We start from the raw sequence: 22732 nt of genomic DNA on the forward strand, positions 1-22732 counted from the left end.
AAAATCGCACTTTTCATCCCGAAAATCGCCCTACATCGCACTTTCTCGCACTTTTCATGTCGGAATACACACCTCATTAAATATTCGAGTTCTGGAAAAAAATGGAATTTTAAATAACGTCGATAAAGGGCGATTTGAGCAAAAATCGCATTTTCGGAAAAACGGTAAACACAATCTCATCATTACTGTGATTGATATGTGTCACTGTAATCCAATCAGCTCCGCTTCAGTGACTGTTAGCAATATATTACTAACATAAAAAGTTTTTTTCCTTCTGAAGAAACCGCTATACATTTCCAAAGCGGAGAAACGCGTCAAGGGGCAGAGCCAGCATACACTCCATACGGTAATCTACCCACAGCAGTTCCCGTGCTACCTCCTGAGATTACTGTCACCCACTGAGCCGGTTATCTACATTTCCGACCAACAGGAGACTCTCCAGTGCTCTGGCATTAACAGCGCTAGAGACAGGTCAGAACAGCCTGGGTGAGTCTACCTGTTACTCGTACAATCTCTGTCGGTGCCCAGCAATTCAGCAGCTTCCATCTGAGCTGTTTGCCAGCTTTCCCTGCACACAGCCACATCAGCTGGTCGTCAACAGGCGGCGACAGCTGGCGGGGTAGCTGGAGCTGTCTGCGGACAGTACGGATCACAATTATAAATATCGCTTTTCAATCACCTGTTTGCTTTGCAACAAATTGATATTCTATGATTATACACAGAGAGAGTTCAATATACTCCCATTTCATTGCTCATGGAGTGTTCTTTTGAACTATTGATTATCGGGACAATCAGCTGCTGAAATTATTCATAAAGGAGTGTATACTTTTTATATATATTTTTTTTGGTACTTGTTTAGTTTCACGGCGGCAGCATCTCAGTCGCAGCAGCATCTGTGTCCCCTTGCAGGGTTCGCTTCGCTCGCCCATGCTACGGGCTCGGTGGCTCGCTTCGCTCGCCACGCTATCTAAAATCAACTCCATGCCAACATGGATAGTGGGGGTATGAACCAAATCACGTTGGCATGGACTTTATTTTAGATAGTTTTCCGAGCGCCAAACCCGGAAGTAGCAGGCGGGCATGCTGCCGCCGTGAAACTAAACAAGTACCATTTTTTTCTATTATAAGTCTGTACAAGGGTATAGTTTTATATTGCAACTGTTTATTCCCAATTGTGTGGCGCTCTCTGGATGTATGCGTTTATTCACATACATCAGGCATGTCCAACGTTGGCCCTCCAGATGTTGTGAAACTACACATCCCAGCATGCTTTGCCACAGTTTTGCTATTAGAGTATGCTAAAACTATTGCAAAGCATGCTGGGATGTGTAGTTTCAAAACATCTGGAGGGCCAACGTTGGACATGTCTGACATACATCCTTCTTTTTTCTTGTTCTAATTAACAAAGTATCCAGTTTGTTATTTGGGAGCAGCCGTCTGTTTTAATACATATTAATTCCTTTTTTCCAAGGGTGAGTCTCCAGTATTAGCGCCCGATTGGTTTTGCTTTAACCTCAAGTTTTCTATGTAATACACGGGGCCTCTTTTAGTTCATTTATCTTATCCAGCAAAATCAAATGTTGCTTTTAGATCTGACTGTAGACTTGGGTGAAATTCTGCTGACGGCTGACATTGCATTGTCTTATCCATCCATCTACTGTCACCAAAAGGTGGCAAATGTGGCCACACTGCAGCTGCCACCATCCTGAATCCGTAACTCACGCACAAAACCATATAAGTGCAATTGTATGTAACATAAAGTACATCTATGCAGAACCCCCCCCCCCCCCCAAAAAAAAAAAACTCATGAGTGAGAACACTTACCTGCTACACCTAAGGCACTTTGCATCATCATTACTGTGATTGATATGTGTCACTGTATTCCAATCAGCTCCGCTTCAGTGACTGTTAACAATATATTACTAACATAAAAGTAAATCAGAAAGATTTGGGGGCAGAGGTGTAACTGTGCTCTCCCCCCCCCCCATGTCTCACTCGCAGAGACGATGGAAATTTTTAAAAGTGACAATTTTTTTCATCCTATTTTTAACAGATGATTAACATGTACAGCTATAGTATGTTGTGTTTGGTGGAGGGGCTGTTACTGGGATTTTCTGAGATTTCTTTGTAATCGAATAATGGTGCTAATTCGTGTACATATAATAAAAAAAAAAAGCCAGAAATATGTACCATAATGCCAACCCCCCCCCCACACACACACACACACACAAACACACACACTGATATAGAACACGGTATACCATATTCATTGTGATTGGTCAGCAGACTCGGCAGCAGGGTGTACCTAACCATTATGGATGTGCCAGGATTGGATGTGAGCATGCTGTGACTGGTGTCATTCTTTCTAATAATACAAACAGTGTCATGTAAGTAACATAGTAAGTTCTCAGAAAATAAATATACTTAAAGGCATCAGGCAGTGATACTCATGATCTACTGCACGCCTATCAGTGGTGTGCGGTGGGGTGAGGCACAGCCTTTCCTGTCATAGTAACGTATACGCCGGAGTTTTGAGTTTATAAAGTATGTCAAAAATACAAAGAATATATTAAAAAAATCAGTACTTTTGTACTATAGCGGCGCCCCCGATGTTCATCGCGTGATGTTTTTATCGCATCGCATGCCATGCACCCGATGGCATGCGATGCAACGCGATTTTTGCCACATATGCGATGAAACATTGTATAAGCACCCTAAAGGGTGCTTTTAAGCACCCAAATTGGTGCTTACAATGTTAAATGCACCCCCACGCCACCCCCCCACTATAAACGTGAACCCGAAGCGTGGCGAGCGCAGCGAGCCCGCGAGGGGCGGCGGTACGCGTCCTCCGACCTTTTCATACCCCCACTATCCACGTTGGCGTGGAGTTGAGAATAGAAAGTGTGGCGAGCGCAGCAAGCCACCGTGCCCGAATCGTGGCGAGCGCAGCGTGGCCCGCGAGGGGCCGCGGATACCTTCACAGGTATCCGCGTCCCTTCGCGGGCTTCACAGGTATCCGCGTCCACTCGCCACGCTTCGGGCTCGGTGGTTCGCTGCGCTCGCCACACTTTCTATTCTCAACATTACGCCGACGTTAAAATTGTATGACATTGTACAATATCGCGCGATATCGCGTCGCATCGCATACCATCGCATGCCTTTTGGTATGCGATGCGATAGGCGCCGCTATAATACACAAGTACCAAAAAATCTTATTTTTATTATTCTAAAAAATGTTATAGTCAAAACTCTGGAGTAAAAAGTCTATGGCAGGTGAGGCAGTGCCTCACCTGGCTAGCTTTTCTGCACATCTCTTATTAAAACTCAGCGAATCTCCAGCAGTATATACTGCTGCACTTGTGTATAATCCTGGCATGTACCCCATGGCTCATATATTGTGTGCAAATCAGGCTCTGGTACTTGCCAAGGACTCCTCAGCCATTTACCTCACCGCAACATCCCTGACGCCTATGCCACACTCACAATACATAAATGAAAATTAGGGTGATTTAGGGTGTCGCTGCTTTTGTTACAACTAAGGGTGGTTGATGGCTTTGCCACAGGTGGATGATGGTTTTGCCAGCGATGGTGGAGATCTGATTGCATTCTGCCATCAATGACAGAGGCACAGCAATGAATTTTTAGCTTGTGTAGGTGAAGCTTATACTGCCCCATAGTGCCCTGCTAAGCCCTGCCGCTTGCTCATGTTCAGCACAAGCAGGGACGCCTCCTTGATGATTTCATGCATAGATGTAAGGCTCCTGTGGCACCAGAATTAGTGAGACCATTTGCAGTTAACGTTCTGGTGGACATCCCTACAGCGTCTCCCAACACAATCGCACATCATGAGCATAATCCGCCGTTGAATCAACCCCATAATTCCCCATGTCTTCTTCATGGAGATTGAGATTATTCACCTGCTTTATATAAACTGGTACAGTATGTTCACACACACAGAAATGAATGTTGGTACAGTACTTGTCACCACTATCCCTTTTACGTAACCTCGTTGAGGATGCAGTTTCCTTTTACTTTCCTCCAATCATGATGTCAGACTTACCATCAACGTGCTTGTGCAGCCTGTCCTTAGATACCCTGGTTGGTCACTTACTGCTTTTAATTAATACTTGTGTATGCTCAGTGTCGAATTTAATAACATTGCAGTTCGTTGATACATTTTCAATGAGTCACAGTTTTGAGTCAGTAATTAACTTCGTGAAGGATCTCAATGGTTTCAGAATGCTTAAATAAACCAAACTTTTTTTCTCATTAAAAACACCAAAGTGCAGTATCCAGTTTCCTTTGCACACATACCGCACATATAACACGATTATATAATACTTTTGCATATAATCTCTATATAAATGTTGAGTTCTGATGTCATTACTTCAAGAAAACTTGAGTGTTATAAGCAATATGCACCCTATACTATATCTATTTATGGGGCAGATGTATTAAGCCTGGAGAAGAGATAAACTGGTGATAAAGTGGAGATAAAGTGAAAGGAGATAAAGCACCAGCCAATGAAATGTGTTTGAAAATGACAGTTGGGAGTTGATTGGCTGGTGCTTTATCTTCTTTCATTTTATCTCCACTTTATCTCCAGTTTATCTCTTTTCCAGGCTTAATACATCTACCCCACTGTCTTCTGTAAACTGTATAAAAGCCACTTGGGATGTGGCTTTGTCTATGAGATAGTGGGAGATGTTTCAGACCGTCTACAGAGGACAAGTGGAAAAGTTGCCCATAGCAACCAGATTCGACCTATAATTTTACTGTCAAATGCATGATTTGCACCTTATGATATAATGTACAGATGTTGCGCCTGTCATTCTTGTAGGGGCTGGCGGTAGATTCGCCAGCCGCTGCCAGCCTCCGGAAGGGGATGAGTGTGCACGAGACGCTTGTGTGTCCCCTTACTACAGAACTCCCCGCCGGTCCCCACTGCTTCAAAGCCGGTCCTCGCCGCCCGATCCCACCTCTCCGCTCCCCCCCTGACCCTGCCCGTCTCCCTGAAGCGGAGATGGGCAGGGTTCGCGCCCCTGCCTTCAGGAAACTGGGATGCACGTGCATGTGGGATGCAAGTCAGATGGAGCGCCACTTCACCCGAGGGGGCGTTCTGGCGAGCCACAGTGCTGAATGAAGGGCGCTCCATCTGTACTCAGAACCCCCCCCCCCTGTGTGCGCCACTGCATTTCACTGCATTATACTAAATAATAGCTAGAAGCCGATTGCTTGCTATGGCAACTTCTTCACTTGTCTTCTTTAGAAGGTTTTCTACATCCTCCCCCTATAGTCAAGGAAAAATCTGGTTAATTCTAATATTGTTCAAAGTAACACGTGAGTTACATTATCCCATATATTGTGTATTCAGCACTACTTAAATGTGATACTATTGCTATAAGAAAATACTCCATAAATTTCCTGCATTCCCTCTTATAACCATGATCGATGTTCATGCTGGGTTTCGGTGCTTCTCAGGTGTGCATATCACATGTGCAGACACATACATACCATTCACACGTAAGTGTATACAGAAGCAGATTTGCCTCAAAGAAAGGAACCACGTCCATTTTATATTAATTCAAATAAAAGAAAAGAAAGCAAAGGAGATAGGCAAGAAGCAAGGAGATGCGGGTGAAGGGCACCACCTTGCCACCGCATCTTTAAAACAAACCAAACAAAGCTTCAGTTGTTTGACCAAACGTAATCTTGCTTAGCACTTTTGACATCAGAGTTAAAACAAATACAGTTTTCATGAAGAAAAATATCCAGGTATCAAATAGGGTCAAACTGAATGAAACGCCTGAAGGGGTTACATGTGGAGTCCACTCTCGGGGTAAAAACCGAGCTTGCCTCCACACCTCTGTTTTTTAAGAAAGTGTAATAAAAATACAAATTACAAGTGAACACTCAACATCTCCAATGCTGATTTGTTGTGTCCTATGCCCCACCAAGTCTTTTCTTGAAGTCACTGAGCAAATAAGACAGAGCTCTTTGCTGCAATGCCTTTGTCACATGGTTGAGTTCAATTCTAGATATAGGCAATGCCCTTGAGTCAGATGGCTGGAAAGCTCCTCACAATTTTGAGGAATTAGTAAAAAGGATATGTTTCCACTCCAAAATGGCAACATACACTTTCGAAGAGGTTCAGAGGATAATATCTGTCTTCTTCACACATTGAAATAGGAACTCATAAATACTCAAAATGAAAAAAAAAAAAAAATTCAAAACACTAACTTTTTTAAATATATCTTTTTTCAAGAACATTACTGCCCTTCCATGAGAGGGAAAGACCGAGAGGTCAAAAAAAAAACAATAAAATAAAAAAAAAAAAACAAACAAATGGATTTATAGATGAATAAAGTATGGCAATAAATGCACTATTCTATCTCCAAGACATCTGTCAACAAGATTACAGGTGAGCTCAGACACGGTGCCTTTGTATCTCCTGAAGCTGGTGACATTCCCATGACTGCTGGCAAAATGTATGTTGCTTTTTTTGTTTTTTTTTAATCACAGCATCAACTTAAACATTCAAATATAACCACTGTACAGTGCATGGAGGCCAAACCACTGTTACTGTGCCTACATCTGCTGAGGTCTTATTGATATTTTTTTTTATAGATATGTCTTCATACACAATCATAAATGCTTTCATCTTGCTGGAGATGGTCTTGTATTCTCCTTTTGCGTTGTCATTGAGATGATCAGCTCCCTCAAGTAGATAAGGTTCTAGCTTAGAGTTGTAGTCACATTAACAAAACCAAGACTTCTGGTGTCCAGTAGTGACGTTCATCATCACGTCTTTCCACTGAGAAATTCACTATCAAATTACAGTTTATTCATTTCTCTTGTGGTCCTGTGATGTTCACACGTGCTAAAACGTAAACCGACCATCGCTGATGACTTGACTATATTTCAAAGTTTATTTACTATTTTGCTTTGTTTTCTATGTACAGCCATAATTTTATCCTTCCTCGTTGTTCTTTGTTCCTTTTCACTTGGTTCAACTTTTTTCAAACTGGAGAATATTCTGGTTTTTTATCCACCTTCTCTCCCAGGGCTGTCCCGATGAAGAACATTCTAATTGTGTGCCTCCACAAAATGCCAGGAGATTGTGCACCCAAATTTATTCAGAAAGCTAACACATAAAAAGTTAAGGGGATAAAAATGGAAACAAAATATGGAAACAAAAATTCCCCTAAAACAATTGAATAAACTAAGAGTTGATGAGCTGAACCATTGTGGGATCAGAGTCTATTGATAACATTCAAATGTCCAACCCACAGGGTAGGTTCTCCTTTCTTCCCCAATCAGCTCGTTATTGCAGTTACTGACAAGTAAATTTGCCGCATGTGGCAAAAAGAACAAATAAGACAAAAAAAAAAATAGATCTTTGTGTGACTGCGAAAAGTCCATAAAATGTGTCCTTTGTGTTTTTGGCACTAGAACAGGGGTCAGATAATCACTGCTTCACTAGGCGATGTGAAGTCTGCTGGTATTATAATCCAGTTGCTCCTAGGGCCATACCTGCACTATGGCTCATACATGGAATTGTCTGCATGGATTTGGGAAAGTCATGACTGACCACTCTGCCGTTCTCATCGCTACCCCCTGCTGTGGAAGGTCTTGGTAAGGTTGCCATCCGAACTGTTTCTGTGACTGTTTGCTGCGGAATTAAACAGAAGCCCTTTTGAGGAGGATAGGGGTTGTAGCCCCTGCCCTTTCTGTAAGATAACATTATTTTATTTTCATAACAATCTTTCTGAAATCTGCTAAATGATGAGCTAAATTGTCATTATAAAAAACTGTATCCATAGCAACTTCACCATAACCTTAAATTAGAGAGTATAATCCTTAATTTTGATTTACAGTTTGTTGGGAATCCAGTGTTTCAAACCACTGTTGTTCAATAAATATTCAACTCACTGGCCCCCATGTAAACCAGAGAGAGCACCAAGTGGACAGTTGTACTGTCCACCATCAACAACAGGTGACGGAACATTGAAGTCAACAATTGCCTGAGTCCACAGCAGTACTGTAAAGCTGGCCATACATCAGAAAGATCGATCTTAAGATCGATTGCGCTCATGATTGTGTACAATTTCCCTTGAAATCCCCGGCAGTCCTTGGTGATTTTTGGACACACAATCTACACACAATCCATCTTACAATCAGTCATACAATCCATCTGCTGTATGATTGTGTATACAAGATGTGCACACAATCTGCATACAATCCATCATACAATCAGTCATACAATCCTTCTGATGATTGATTGTATGATTTGTGTACACAAGATGTGCACACAATCTGCATACAATCCATCTTACAATCAATTGAGATTGTATGATTGGGTACAATATCTTTCTGATGTATGGCCACCTTTACTGAGGCACTGGTAGAGCGTGTTTCTGAAGATAGGCATCATTGTTTTTCTTTCCTGGGAAGTAGTGTCACTCTATAATTTAGGGTCATTGTGGAGTTCTTCCTAAACGCTAGAGAACTGTGTACTAATTGCCGTGCAAATACAATCCAAATAAGAACAATAATCCTACTGTATATGCTGTATTCTGGGGAGGGGGGGTTCTAGGTTATTAATGAATATGACAAACCAATTCAATTTGAATATAAGTGTAGTGAGATTATTACAGCATTAAACATTTCCTACGTCAATGGAATATTTATTTTGAAGACTATGGAAGAGATTTGGTCCAATGAAGCGAACACAGGGCCTGAACACCGATGTTGAAGCCCTGCTTATGCGCATATGCAGGACTTCTGTGCAGGTGCCTTCGGAGACTTGCATCGTCTCCGTGGTGCTCGCACGGTGGGGGGGCTGGATGTAGGGCATCCCCATTTGAATGCAGATGGGAACTTGGCTTACAGGGGTGGGCGGCTGACAACCAAACGTCAGCTGCCCGCCCAGTTCTCGGAGCAGGAAGCAGGAAGAGACTGACTTAGATTTGAGAGCACTAGAGAAATCATTTGATGGTCTGCAACCATCGAATTATTTCGTCCCTGCGCGCTACCCTGCAAATGGATGTTTATGCAAAACATCTATTCGTAGTGCGGCGGGTGGCAGGGAGCATGCATTCGCACGGCCGCCCGGCAGTGTTCAAAGGCTAGCTAAGCAGCGGACACCCACTGCTTAGGGAGCCAACCAGAATTACCCCCAAAGTTCCATGAGAGAAGGTTCTTCTATATGTTAACTATCATTTAATGTATTACAATTGTTTTCGGTTTAGGCTTCAGGTACTAGTTGTTTAATGACTGCTTAGACCAGGCATGTACAAACTGTGGCCCTCCAGGTGTTGTAAAACTACAGATCCCAGCATGCCTTGCCATAGTTTTAGTATTCCCCAATAGCAAAATGGTGGCAAGGCATGATGGGACTTGTAGTTTCACAACAGCTGTAGGGCCATCGTTTGGACATGCCTGCCTTAGATGTTATACATTAAAATTAATTTATGGTTGGCTGTCCGAAATTAGAAAAGCTCTTTAATACATTTCTATGACACTCACAAGGAAAAGCTGCACCCTGCCTTTTACAGATTTGATAATTAAATGATCAGGAGAACCACTATTGCAATGGCATCTAGTCTCTGGGATAACCGCTGAGATTAGTTAAAACACAAACTGCACTGTGGGCCTTATTCAGGTTGGCTCAGTAAGCAGCGTAAATTCGCCCAGGAAATGCTAGGCATTCACATGCGACAACCCACTATCCGCCCCCTTTCCACCCCGTCTGTGCGAACAGTGTTCACAAAGCGGGTCTGCACATGTGTATTTTCACCTATATGAATGCACAGACATGCAACATCGGTCCCCGGACCGAATTCGGAAAAGAGCGAGCCAACCTGAATGAGGCCCTGTGTCAGTTCCTGGGGTGGTGAAAGAAAGAGGTGACCTAGTTCAGGCAATGCCAATGTATAAACTGACAGGGCTGTTTGGGCCTCATTCATTCCTGCTGGTTGTTATAGCAAAGACAACACTGTACCGGGAGGGAAGAAGTGGGATCAATCAGATTACACGGACAAATATTTGAAACACATGGAAAGGAAATGACAAGATATGGGATGCCACCTTCATCTTTTTGGATTCACTCCTGGACTTGTAACAAAACTCGATAAGAGCAACCAACATGGCCAATCCCAGTCCTCCGATCAGGATGTAGAAGACACCAGCGACGTTACTAAGGCTCAGTGCACTTGTCTTATCCTGGAACCAGACACAGAAGAAAGGAGCAGGGAAAGAGGGAGGGGAAGAATATGTTATGAGAGCAATAGATAGATTGGATTTTTACAGAAGCTTCCTAAGCCTCCCGCGTCCTCCCCTCTCTTATAACAGACCATCACCAGACTGATAACATACAGCAGGCAGCGCCATTAAACACCTTTATGCCTACTGTGATATGCAGTTGGCATAGCAGGGATTAAGCCATTTTAAAGTTGTCTGTACATCCGAGAAGAACAGTCTAAGAGATTTCAGTGGCCGTGATCTGCCATGTTTTTGAATTTTTTTAGATTAAGACATTCCAACAAAGAATACCTTGTGTCAGCAAAATAGCGCAAATACTTCTTATAACAGTTAGCCATTGTTGAGCAGAGATGTAAATAAAGAGCTGATTGCAATAATAAGTTATAACCTACTGCACTGTGAAAAGTACATTTTATGAGTAAGAAACATTGACAATTCTGAGGCTCAGTATTTCTTCACTAGTTAAAAGCCCGTCAAAAGGGATAGCTTTATCCCCCCCCCCCATATTCTGCATTAACAGCCCCCTGACACTAATCGCTCAGTTGTACTTTATGCAGTTTCAAATATAAAAATGGCTATTTCTACGTACAGCCGCCCAGCCCTTCATGATCAAAACTACGATTGTTGTCTTCTTATCCAGCAGGTTAACACATTGATTTACTTTTCCCATATCCTGTATAAACCTCTCCATACTATCGCTCAGGCTGTTATAGAGTCCCGGCCAATACACAGGCAAACATTACTGCAGGGTTGCCGACTTTATTATTCTCCTCTCCGGGAGAAGCCCGGAGAGGAGAGTTTCAGCAGCCGTTCAGGGGGTGGGGCTTAAGTGTGACATCACTAAGCCCCGCCCCCATGATGTTAAACCAGCTAATTCACGGATCTCTGTGGAGGGGGTGGGGCTAAAATGAAACGATTGTGTCATTTTAGCTCCACCCCCTCTGAGACCCGAGGATTGCGGCATTTTAATGCCGCGATCCGGGGGACAGCGGGGGGCTGGGAGGGGGACCCGATTTTCATGTGTGTGCTTGGTAGGAGTAATTAGCTTCCTATAGTTTGAAATATCTCCATCTCCTTGTCAGCATTTAAGCACAGCTACTTCAGTGGCGGAACTTGTGAGTGGTGGGCCCAGGTGCAAAAGTACAATTTGGGCCCCACAACAGTGGGTGACAGAGGTACAAGCTGCTGGTCTAGGCAGTAGTGGGCCCCTTAGTCCTCAGGGGCCCCGGTGCAATGCACCTGCTGCACCAATGGTAGTTCCACCTCTGAGCTACTTCCTGGTACCCTTATCCCCCATGGCCACCCTTCTTCCGAGCGTTCTTCCTTGTTTGCCTCCGCGGTCCATGTTCTCTCCTTCTGTTTTCCCTGTTTCTTTCCTCTCTTGCACAGTAACATCATCCATCTTCCTTGTATTGCCAAACATCTTTTTAACTCTAATTTACTTTCTGCAATGATTCTCCTAAGTCACTTGCTCCAAAATATCTCTGTCTTTTAATAAGTTTTCCCTCTGTATCTCTGGTTCTCTATAACAGCCTTCCATGCTTTTACTGTGAAATCCTCCTGTTATCATTGCATAATTCCTATTTTTATTCTGTCTCTTACACTTTGTTTGAGAAGAGGGGGCAGCGACGGCCTCCATTTGTGAAAACAGAGGCATGTTGCCACTGTTTAGGGGGAGGGTGGAGGACAGGGATCTCTGTCATTGCAAGGAGATTTAGTGGCCTCTATGATGGGTGGCTTGTGCATACTCAGGGGTGGCGCAAGCTGTCCAATGGTGACTAAGGGGTAGATGTATGAAGCAGTGATAAGGAGGAGAAGTGGCCTATGGCAACCAATCAGCACTGAAGTAACATCTATAATTTGCATAATATAAAGTTATACAGAGCAGCTGATTGGTTGCCATGGGCCCACTTCTCCTCTTGCTGATTTCTCCTCCTTTGTCACTGCTTCATACATTTGAATGATCCAATGTCTGCATGTACTTGTGATGGACACCTCTCTCTGCATCACCATACACTATCCCTGCTTCTTCCAACGAAACAGCAGCGATAGCACCTCCACCCACCACTGACTGACTGACACTGTGTCAACGACTGCAGCGGTTAACCACCAGTTCTGACTAAGGCATTATTTTGCAATGTACTCTTGGAGTAATATGTATATATATATATATTATTATTCTTTAAAAAAAAGAATAAAAAACTATCATTTATTTCAAAGTAATTATTATTTTAAAGCAATGTAGCAATATGCATATATTTTACCTAGAGGTGGAATAGGTATTTTCCATTTGGATTGCATTGACACTTTAAAATGGCTTGGCATCTGCCGGATATGGCTGACATTTTCTCCCACATGCCCTATTAAACAATATTCGTACATTCTTCTCCCTCCCACCACAATGCCATAGCAATACACAGCCTCCAAAACCCACCTCCCTCCAGACAACATTGGTCAGAGATTAGGCATGCACCCAAAGCGGAAGATCAATAAACGTCTACTTTCAGGGCCTTTATTCCACGAGCAACAGTGTACCAACAACTTCTAGAGGAACCGGTGACTGAATGTAGTCGATGATGTGGTGCGTGTGTGGGGATTCTCTTTATTTCATTGTTCATTAACTTACAGATTGGTGACTTTTTGGATGGTCATTACTGCTCTTATTGATTTGTTTATTGGTTATTTTAATGCTGCAGCAACAATACTCATTTATGTTTTAATCCTAGAGTATGCATTTGTGGTAATTAGGAACATCTATGGATTCATAAGCGGAATTTCAGATGAATGTGTAGAAGACATGAGTCCGTTTGAACATGCAGTGTACAAATGATCTTCTTGGATGCGCGCGCAACCTGAAGAGATGAAAAGTATATTGAGTTTTTCTGCATAAACAAAATAATGATAAATGACAGCACAAAAAGTAATAATAAAATAATGATAATAAAAAATGAAGGCAAAAACTGCACTAAACAATTTGTTTGGATTAAATGAGTGCACCAGGAATTAGGCTGTAATTCAGTTGCGGCTAAAGGTAATGTACAGGACACATAAAAGTCTCTTTGCAAATGCCGGGTCGCAACCGGGATTTGGACACAGGTCTGTCCCAGATGCGACCCGGCATTTGCGTGGTTTAGCTCCCCACAGCGACCCAGAAATAAGCTGGGTCGCTGACATCGGACATGGGAGGGGCGGAGTGGTGGCACTCCATCAGGGCAATTGAAGCTGACACTGTCTTCAAGTGCTGCCTCCTTGATAGTGTGAGCGGGCCTGACCCAGGTTACCCGTTTACACTGCACAGCAATCATGGTACGACCCAGGCTTAACCCTTCTTTTTTTTTACCTGGGTCAGATTCAAAAGGCCATTTCACATCTCACAGAGACCAAGGTTGACCTAACAACAACCTGGCATTGACCCAGGTTATTTTTGCTATGTGATAGGTGTATAACTAAGCTTGAAGGGGTGGGGTGTTGTTAAGTGTACTACTGTTATGTCTACCTTGGTGGCAGTACCAGGGCTGCCATCAAAAATTGTGATAAAATAGGCAGGCCCCCAGTGGTATCTCGTGATCGGCTGATGGTCTGTAAGCTCTGATTGGCTTGCAGACAATTTTAAATTGCCACCAGCACTTTCTCCATGGCAGTCAGCCGATGCACCAGCTGCATTGACCTTCTGGCCTTGCTTCTGGCCTTGTTGTCGGGGCGAGGAGTCCCAACAGCCCCCCCCCCCCCCTCTGATGGCAGCCTTGGGCAGTACCACCACTACCTCTGAATGTCCTGGACCTGGCTTACCAATTTACACTGTTGCTTAACCCAGTTCCTTTTTGGGCAGTGGCTACAGGTTTTGTGCCCCACCCGCATAAATTTTGGCAGCAGCCACCTACCACCCCTGCAGTAAAGTTAACCCCCCCTGCCTTACCCCTCCAAAAGCCGCTTCTGTGGGTTTCTGCACCTTGTCTGCGGTCCCGGCTCCAGCTTCTAATGAAAACGGATCACCACAAAATGTCCGCCCCCATACAGCAGACAGTTCTTGAGACATACTCAAAAACTGTCTGCTGTATGGGGGCGCATATATTGTGATGGTCCGTTTAGATTAGAGCAAAGCAGAAGCCAGGAGGGGACAGGGGAGCCGGAACTGAAGGCAAGGTGTGGGACCTGCTACAGAAGTGGCAGGCGAGGACCCAGCAGGCAGCAGCAGCATTACAATAGCCCCGCAGACCCCCGGCGCCCACACCTACACAGCGCCTCCCCGCCACCATGGGGTCTGCGGGGCTATTGTTAGGCCACTGTTTCTAGGTCCAACCCTGGTCTTCAGCTCTGTAGGATTCACAGGTGTCACTGGACCCTGGTTTTTATTTGGGACCCTTTCCCACTGAACCACATCCTAGGTTATCATGGCAATAACCCGGAATTTAGAGGTAGTGAGATTTAAAATTACAATAAGTCATGTAGGTGACTATGTTAATCTTTCTAATTTAGAGGTAATGTATGTGGATTATTATAAGGCATGTTGTCTTTTCTTCTTATGCAGACAATGAATGTGTCTCTTGTGCAAACAGATTTTTTATATAAAAAATCTGGTATAGCAAATTCCTTTAAAGGTGCGATCTTGGCTTTCATAAGTGACTGCAAATACAATGGGTACAACATAATCTATATAAATATTTTATATAGTAAGGATGATTTTCAATATTTACATGTGCATACTAACTAAATAAAGTACTATGGGCCTAATTCAGAACTGACAACTAATGTTAGAATTCCCAGTGGATTGTGAGGAGAAAGGAGAAAGCCACTGACCTGACAGAAAGACAAACGCCCCTTGCTAGAATTGCGAAAGTATTGCTAATTGCTGTCTACCTGCATTTTTTCCGCCACATCCAGAAAACGCTAGGTTTCTTCCCCCAAAAGCCAGCTTCCTGTCAGTCCGACTCCATTGGATTTAAGATCCAAAAGGATTTTTTATTGCTATTTCCCTTCGCCCATGCGCGGTGTGAACAGTATGTATATGCAGTAATTCGATAATCACTCGATTTGGTAATGCTTTGATTAGCGGTCAAGTCTAAATTATGCTTATAGTCTCAGTGGAGATAACATAAAACTGTGCCTTCTGTATAATGCCCAACACTAGGGGGCACCTCATACGAAAAAAAGTATGTAATTTTGCTTAAGGGGGTATTTAATGCCGATTCCGCAAAGAAAATATGGAATTTGCTTTCCATCTATTCAATCTTTTTCCTTTGTTTCCGATTTCCGTAATTAATCCAAACAGCAAAAAAAATGGGGATCCACGAATCATTGTCTTTTTTCGCAGACACGGCCGCTAATTTAGCATCACTCAAAATGCTCAGCAGTCCATAACTGTCATTTTTTCAGGCATATTGGCCAGTGCGTTGTCACCTTCTACTTTATCTCCACTTTACATCTGCCCCATTCATTTATATTCCAGCCTATGGGCCTCATTCAGCATTAATCTTACATGCTTAGATGCTCACAGCAGGCAGGAGAAGATGCCTGCCTCTGCTATTGCTAAAACGTCAATGTGATGGCAGTTCCTGATGAACAGCTCGACCATCAGTCGCAATGTTCATCTCTGACTACAAACCTGAGTATGTCTGACCTACTGTAAATCCGACTTGCAATCGCAGGGGGCATTGAAAGGCCAAGGAAACTGTAAATGTTATTTACTCCTTGGCCTCGATACTCCTGGGAAACAAGGCCGACCCCCCCATTTTCCTAAACGCTGTCCATCTCCATCCCACTCCCTCTCTGCAAACACCTCAGCCAGTCAATCAGGTAGAGGCATTTTCATTTTTGAGATGCAATCACAGGATGTGTTCTGCACCAGCACAGTTTCCCGATAATCGGGAAACTGCGATGTAGATCGTTTATGCCTTCAGTAGTGAATTAGGCCCAATATGTGTTTTGCGTGATGGAAGTTGGGGATACTTAATAAGGATATTATGCAAAACAGACATAAATATATTGCATGCAAATATATATAAAAATGGAAAAGAATAATCAGATAAATGAAAGAAAAAAAAACACAAGATATTCTCTATATGATGGAACTTTTCTTGTAGTAGAACGGAGATATAATGTTTCTGGTATTATAGTAAATGATTTAGGAATTGCATTTATCACATTTTTTATTTTAATTTTAACAAATTCAATTTTTACTGGTTTGTTTTAATCAGTTTGTGTGATTATATGTTGAACTGTTGGCAAAGTGATACTTAGAGCATAAAAGTTGTATCAACTGTTTGTTTAAAATTTTTTAGACTTCTATTAGTTGCTTTGATCTCTGTTTAAGTGTAAATCTGTACATTGTTTCTACTATTGCTGCATCTGTAACTCTGTAGCTAAACAGAACTGTAGTGTTCTGTAATTAAAATATTAGAGGCACGGTGCAATTAGAATAAAATAGTGCTGTCAATATTCTGTATGTGCTAATTCATATTGCCAATATGTTGAACATGTCAACATATGTCAGTGCCAACATTGTGAATGTTGACTTTGAGACCCTGGTCACATTCTGAAGTGGACATTCAGTCCATGTCGATATTGTAGTGACAAGTGCTCAATGTTCACATCCTGAATGTCAATCCATTTATATGGATCAATCGAGATCTTATGGACACGCAATGGGGGATAGAATTCTGGTGCATATTGATGACAGTTTATGTTGAGCATTATATTATTTTATACAGCATTCTGTATAATGTATTTCCTTTATTTTCTATTTTTGACTTGCAAATTGGATTTTACTCTCTGTGAATAGGAATAAATCAGACACTGTGGGGCTGATTTCTTAACAATATTTTGATTAAAATAATGTGAAAAGGGGTGTTTTCACATCCTTTTGCATTATTGTATTATCTCTTGCAATAGGAAATGCCTTCTGTCAGAATTTACTAGAATTTAATTGTACAAAAAATACTGAAGGGAGTCCTGTGATAATAACTCCATCTCCAGATAGCATTTATAGAGCTTTCCTCTAGAAAGCTGAGCTGTCTTCCAAGCACGGTCCCCCTACATGTGAAATTTGTTACATCATTGCAATGTATTTCATTATCACATTGCGGATCTGGGCGCCTTTATCACTTCCCATCTGTATCCGAGATGCTGATTGTGATAATTATGCCCCTAAGTAAAATGACTGTACTGTAGCAGGTTTTCTTCTCTACATTAACAAAACCAATGTGAACAGATTTGCACTGGTGACCTGGCTGGAAATAAGTGTATCTTGGTAAGCTGACATATATACTACTGGTGCTAAGCTACTGAAGATGTATCTTGCCGTGCTTATGCCTCAGCTTCTTCACATACATAGGTTACTTTTTTTTTTAACTCACAAGCAGCAAACTGGTCATAAGCCCCTTTATCTTACAGATATATATTAATTTGAAGATAAGTCTTTACACTTGCAATAAATCTTTTTAATATGTATTTGCTATAATAGAGGTGAAAACCTTTAGCTTAATATATTACAGGTTGAGTATCCCGTATCCGAGTATCCGTTATCCGAATTATTCCGAAATACGGACATTCCAGAAAGTGAAAAAATTTTTTTTTTTTTTTTGCTAAAAACTCACTGGGGACATTTGTAACAGCACTACTGGTGACATGATATGTAACTGGCACTATATATGTACAAGAAAATGATTGCTTGGCATTCAAATTCAATATCTGAGGTAGTACACACATTTTGTTTCATGTTTTGAAACCTTGTTTTTTGAACAAATAAAATATATTTGTGTGTATTTTATGTGGTAATAAAATATATTTGTGTATATTTTATGTGTTTATACAGCATACATGCAAGATACTTCAAAATACATAATTGAAATATTAAAATATTCCGAAATACGGAATAATCCATTATCCAAAATTCTCCTGGTCCCGAGCATTTTGGATACGGGATACTCAACCTGTATTTATTTTGACAATACATTTTCTCTACATCGTTATGACAATTAAGCCCTGTAGTATTGGGTTACTTACTAACAAGCATGAAACAAGCCTATTGCCATCATTGTCTCTGCAAATGCTGTATATCGGTTAATAAATTATAAAATGCATTGGATATGTCACAGCAGATTGCATGACAGATGTTCTACATCACAGTGTAACTTGGGGACAGGAGAACTCTGTGACTATGGATTAATGCTGCACTTTGAAGTGTCAGATGGGTATTTAAAGTAACATTAAGTTACTAAAAGATTTTAAATAATTTAAATAAGTATTCTCTTAACTTAAAAAAATAATAATATTTACAGTATATTTTTGTAGAATCTCCACTACATATTGGGCTTCCTGTGCTTTGCGCAAGTGCGATCTGTGAATTGCCATGAACATATCATGCTTATTCTGATAGGTGACATCTTAACGATAAAAAAACTTCAATCACTTTTATATGCACTGACACCAAAATGCATCCTCCCCCGCATTGAGTAGGACCTGGGTGCTGCAGTGACATCATCCTGCAATGTCCAGCTCCTGTCATAGAGAAGAAGCCAGCAGTGCAGACACTAATCTCCAGGGGGCAGAACAGAATCTCCAGGGATGAAGGGCATGCCTTTGTAGTAATTTAAATGGGGACATCTTGCGCAACCACACTGTCGTGTTGAGGTCAGTGGATGGCTTCCCATCTGGCAATGCCCCTTCCCAGGCGGTCACATTTTAGGGAGCTTGGGGGATGTTATTGGCTGCACCGGATGTCACCAACTCTACTGACTTCCCTGACTTTATACAGACTATTTCTGTTAATTAATAGAATGCATTAATGAAGATAGCGAGTTCAATCCTCATACCAGTACAATTTGTCCTCAATCATATAGAGAAAGAATTCTCTATATTATTTGATATATATGTATGAAATGTAACACAATAGTGCCCAACATTTTCTATTAATATTTTTTAAACTTTAAGATATATATATATATATATATATATCTTTATGTGGATCATATGTGATGTGTGTACTTCGTAGTGCTATTACATTATTATATTTATTATTTTATATATGTTAACTTATTTTCAGTATATAATAAAGTAAGTTGTTAGTGTCATAAAGTTGTTAGTGTCATTTTATATCAGGCAGTTCTATAAAATAATTTTAATTAATTATTACAGTTAAGGCGCAACATCTGAAAGACAAACAACAAAAGAAAATGTTTGCAACTATTGTAAGCCCTACATGTGTTTTTACTATTGAGACTATTAAGATTTTCCTTCCAAGGATGAATGAGTTGACACTGTTGATTTTGTGACATTTTTGTTCTATATTTGTTTTAACTGTATGTGAGAATTGTTTAGATTGATTCATTTGTTTCCGGTAACCTGCAAAGAACATGGACTGCTGTAGCGAGTATATGTGTGGAAAAACCCCATGTTAACCAATCAGAAGGCCCTTACAGCATCACGTGATCATTGGCGGTAACTCTATTATGGGCGTGACTAACCTTACTTCCGGAGTCTTTGTTTCCACATTCCCCTTTATCGTACCACCATTTGCTTTTCAGCTTGTCTAAGACGCCTTGCTCACTGAGTTTCAATACCGCTAGGTTTACAGCACCTCTTCAAACCATGGGAAATAACATAAATAACATCACCAATGTTATTTTATGTTATTCAGTAGCATAGCAACATTTCATTGAGGCATTCATTGACGTATGCGTGTACCATGACAAAGTGATACGCTTTAATACTCCATCAAGCGCCCACCACCCATCCCTTCCATCCCCTAGTACCCACCTCTCCCCTCTCTTCCAGCCAAGCCAGACGAGTATTAACTATATCACTTTGAGTAACCAGCAACACCCGTCCCCTGCCTGTGGACAAACCACTTCCTTGCTCCCGGTGTCTCTGTAGCAAAATATTTTCCAGGCTTCTAGTTTTGCTGTTCTCACCTCATTTGAGCTGATTATACTAAGGTAGCCATTTTCCACATGCAGTGCATTGTGGGATATCTCAAAGATGGGCTAAACCATGGGTAATTGTGTGGTTTGTACAGGTGTATGTATTATAAAGCAATCACACATTGTTATAATGTAATTTTTTAAAAATGTATTCTCAAAGGTTTTTTTTTCAGATCAAACTAATCCGATATTTTACTTAAAATTTGAGTCCGCTTTTGTCTACAATATATTTGCATTTCCACAGCAAATTGTAGTTTTTTTTAAAATACATTTTAAGTAAAAGCATCTGAAAATTGTAACAAATTTTTTTCAATTTAAAAATTTTTCAAAATTTCATGTATCTCTATATTTGCAATTGTATTTATTGCAGTAGAATTGCCTATTTCAGTTGCTGAAGGAAAACTATTGTATTTGCTTCTGGTCATCCTTTGCTAAAGTTAAAAACACAGCGTCAACCAGAAGCTTTGTGTCGTATGCTTCACGGATATTTAGTTCTATTGTAGTGTTAATTGTCATCACTGGAGGTCATTTATAAAGTTTGATCGGGGCCTGCCACCTTGTGTAGCACAGTGACAGGAGGTCCCCATGGCAGATATTAGGTCTTACGTTGCAGGTCTATTCTAGACTGACCCCTCCACAAAGTACAACGGAGGAGCAGAGGAACAATGAGCACAAACTTACTACTTAGCACAAGCCCATTTAATAAAATTAACTACTAATCATGCCATGTGACATCTTTTTGCTTGGAATGTGTCTGAAAATGAACTTTTCCAACAAAGTGCAAAAGGAAGGTACCAAACTGGTTCATTAGGGCAAGAATCAAATATCTCAACCTCTAAGCTAGATTCAAATAATTTTGGAAGGAGGTGGCATATCTATATTGGGTGCAAGGTGCGCAGTGCACACGAACAAACACAGCATACTCTGCACCCATTTAATGACCCCCCCCCCGAGTCTCTCATCAACCAGACCGAGATTGTGCATGGGCCTCCTACTCGTGTAATATGCCCCTTGTGCAAGTCTGCAACTTAAAATGAAGGGCTCCTAACATTAGTCTTCTGTGTTCCTTAATCTCATTTCAATTATTTCACTCCGTTAAACAGAAAAAATATTTCTGCGCTGCTCTATAAAAGAAGGTCCATGTGCTGACTCCATGCTTTACAAGGAACACCCTCATTTCCTCCAACTCTGCATCTGCCTGTCCAGTCTTTTTAAAGAGTAGTAATATGGTTCTACAAATCTAGATGCCTGAAGGTCCAAAGCTGGATTTGCGCTGTGCAGCCAGGATTTTGTACTTTGTAAATGATCTCCATTGCCCAACATTTCCACTATATCTCACATAGCAAGTGGTGCTTCATGTTTAAACATATCTCTTGTCATTGTTGAATAGACGTTTTAGAGAAACTTTGTCATGCTTTTCATGCATTTTGGCTCCATTCTAGAGACAACTAAATATGTTGTTATGGAATTATGCTTCGTTGTTCTCTCCCTAATCAGAAAGGCACCGGGGCCCCGGCATAAAAGGTGTACAAGGCAGTTGCTGGTTACTATCATGCTGTTTTGTTACCCGCTAGTTTGTTCTTACTGGGGCTGACCTTGGAATCACCTCCCCCGCTGCCGCATTCTCCCTTGTCGTACCACCATTTGTTTTTCAATTTGTCCAAAAGCCCCTGCTCGTTCAGTTTTAATACTGCCAGGTTTACTGGATTTCTTTAAAAATGAATAGATAACACTCGATAAGTTACAGCTTGAGAAATCACTCATGACGTCGTGAGACAAAGGATAGGTGAACCAGCTGCAAGTTTCATCCTAAACCACGTATCCCCCAAACCCTGCTCCAACTCCGTCACCACGACAAAGACAGTGCCTGAAATACAGATGCGGGAGTCCAGGAGATACAACCTATTGCATATCAGTGACCACATCAGCCAAGTTACTAGTCCGCTAGTTATTATCCAGTTTTACATGGCTGATCTGGTAATTCCAAACTCATAAATAAGTAATTACAGTATATACTTTATTGGCTTCTCCTAAAAGTGTACCTTTCATTCCAACTTTACAATGTAATAATAGATCAACTTATTATAACTTACCACCATTTTTATGTCAACTGAAAAACATTAGCATGTCCGTGATTGCTCCTCTCTCACCAGATCGCCACCTAGATTTCCTTGGCCAAGGCAGCCGTTGGCAATGGGTTGTGGCAAGGAACTTGAATTGATCTTTAGAAATGCCCATATTACCATTTTATTTATTCTCTGTCAGCAAAGAGTTAAATATTGTTTTTTTAACACTTATTACTCGCTCCCACTTACACTTGCATGATTTTTTTCTGGCATTTCCCACCATATGGAATGCCCTTCTACGCACATTAAGACTCTCCTCTAGCCTCCAAACTTTCAAGCGTTCCCTGAAAACTCACTTCTTCAGGCAAGCTTATCATATTCCGGAACCCCCACATAACCTCCAGTAGCATTTATATCTAATTGCATCCCATCAGGACTGTCTTGCAATCTGGTGGGACTGATATGCTATGGAATTCTATCCTTATG

At 41.4% G+C, this 22732-nt stretch overlaps 1 protein-coding gene across 6 annotated transcripts in view; it reads right to left on the bottom strand.

Moving 5' to 3' along the window:
• Nucleotides 1-5544: 5544 nt before the first annotated feature.
• GRIA1 (glutamate ionotropic receptor AMPA type subunit 1) overlaps nucleotides 5545-22732 on the bottom strand; it is a 278435-nt gene continuing 261247 nt past the window's right edge. For 2 of the 6 annotated variants that reach the window (XM_083181740.1, XM_083181737.1), the window contains exons 14-16: nucleotides 19725-19839; nucleotides 10090-10224; nucleotides 5545-7693 (exon numbers count right to left, since the gene is read on the bottom strand). In XM_083181740.1, coding sequence (XP_083037866.1) covers nucleotides 7505-7693; nucleotides 10090-10224; nucleotides 19725-19839 — 439 coding nt within the window. In that variant the 3' untranslated portion in view covers nucleotides 5545-7504. Of the gene's footprint in view, nucleotides 7694-10088; nucleotides 10225-19724; nucleotides 19840-21765; nucleotides 21891-22732 lie in introns of those variants that run through there. The other 4 variants (XM_083181738.1, XM_083181736.1, XR_014473354.1 and 1 more) reach the window with 3 other exon arrangements.

The sequence above is a fragment of the Crinia signifera genome, chromosome 4 (assembly GCF_055691185.1).
Source record: "Crinia signifera chromosome 4, ASM5569118v1, whole genome shotgun sequence".
Classification (NCBI taxonomy): Eukaryota; Metazoa; Chordata; class Amphibia; order Anura; family Myobatrachidae; genus Crinia; species Crinia signifera.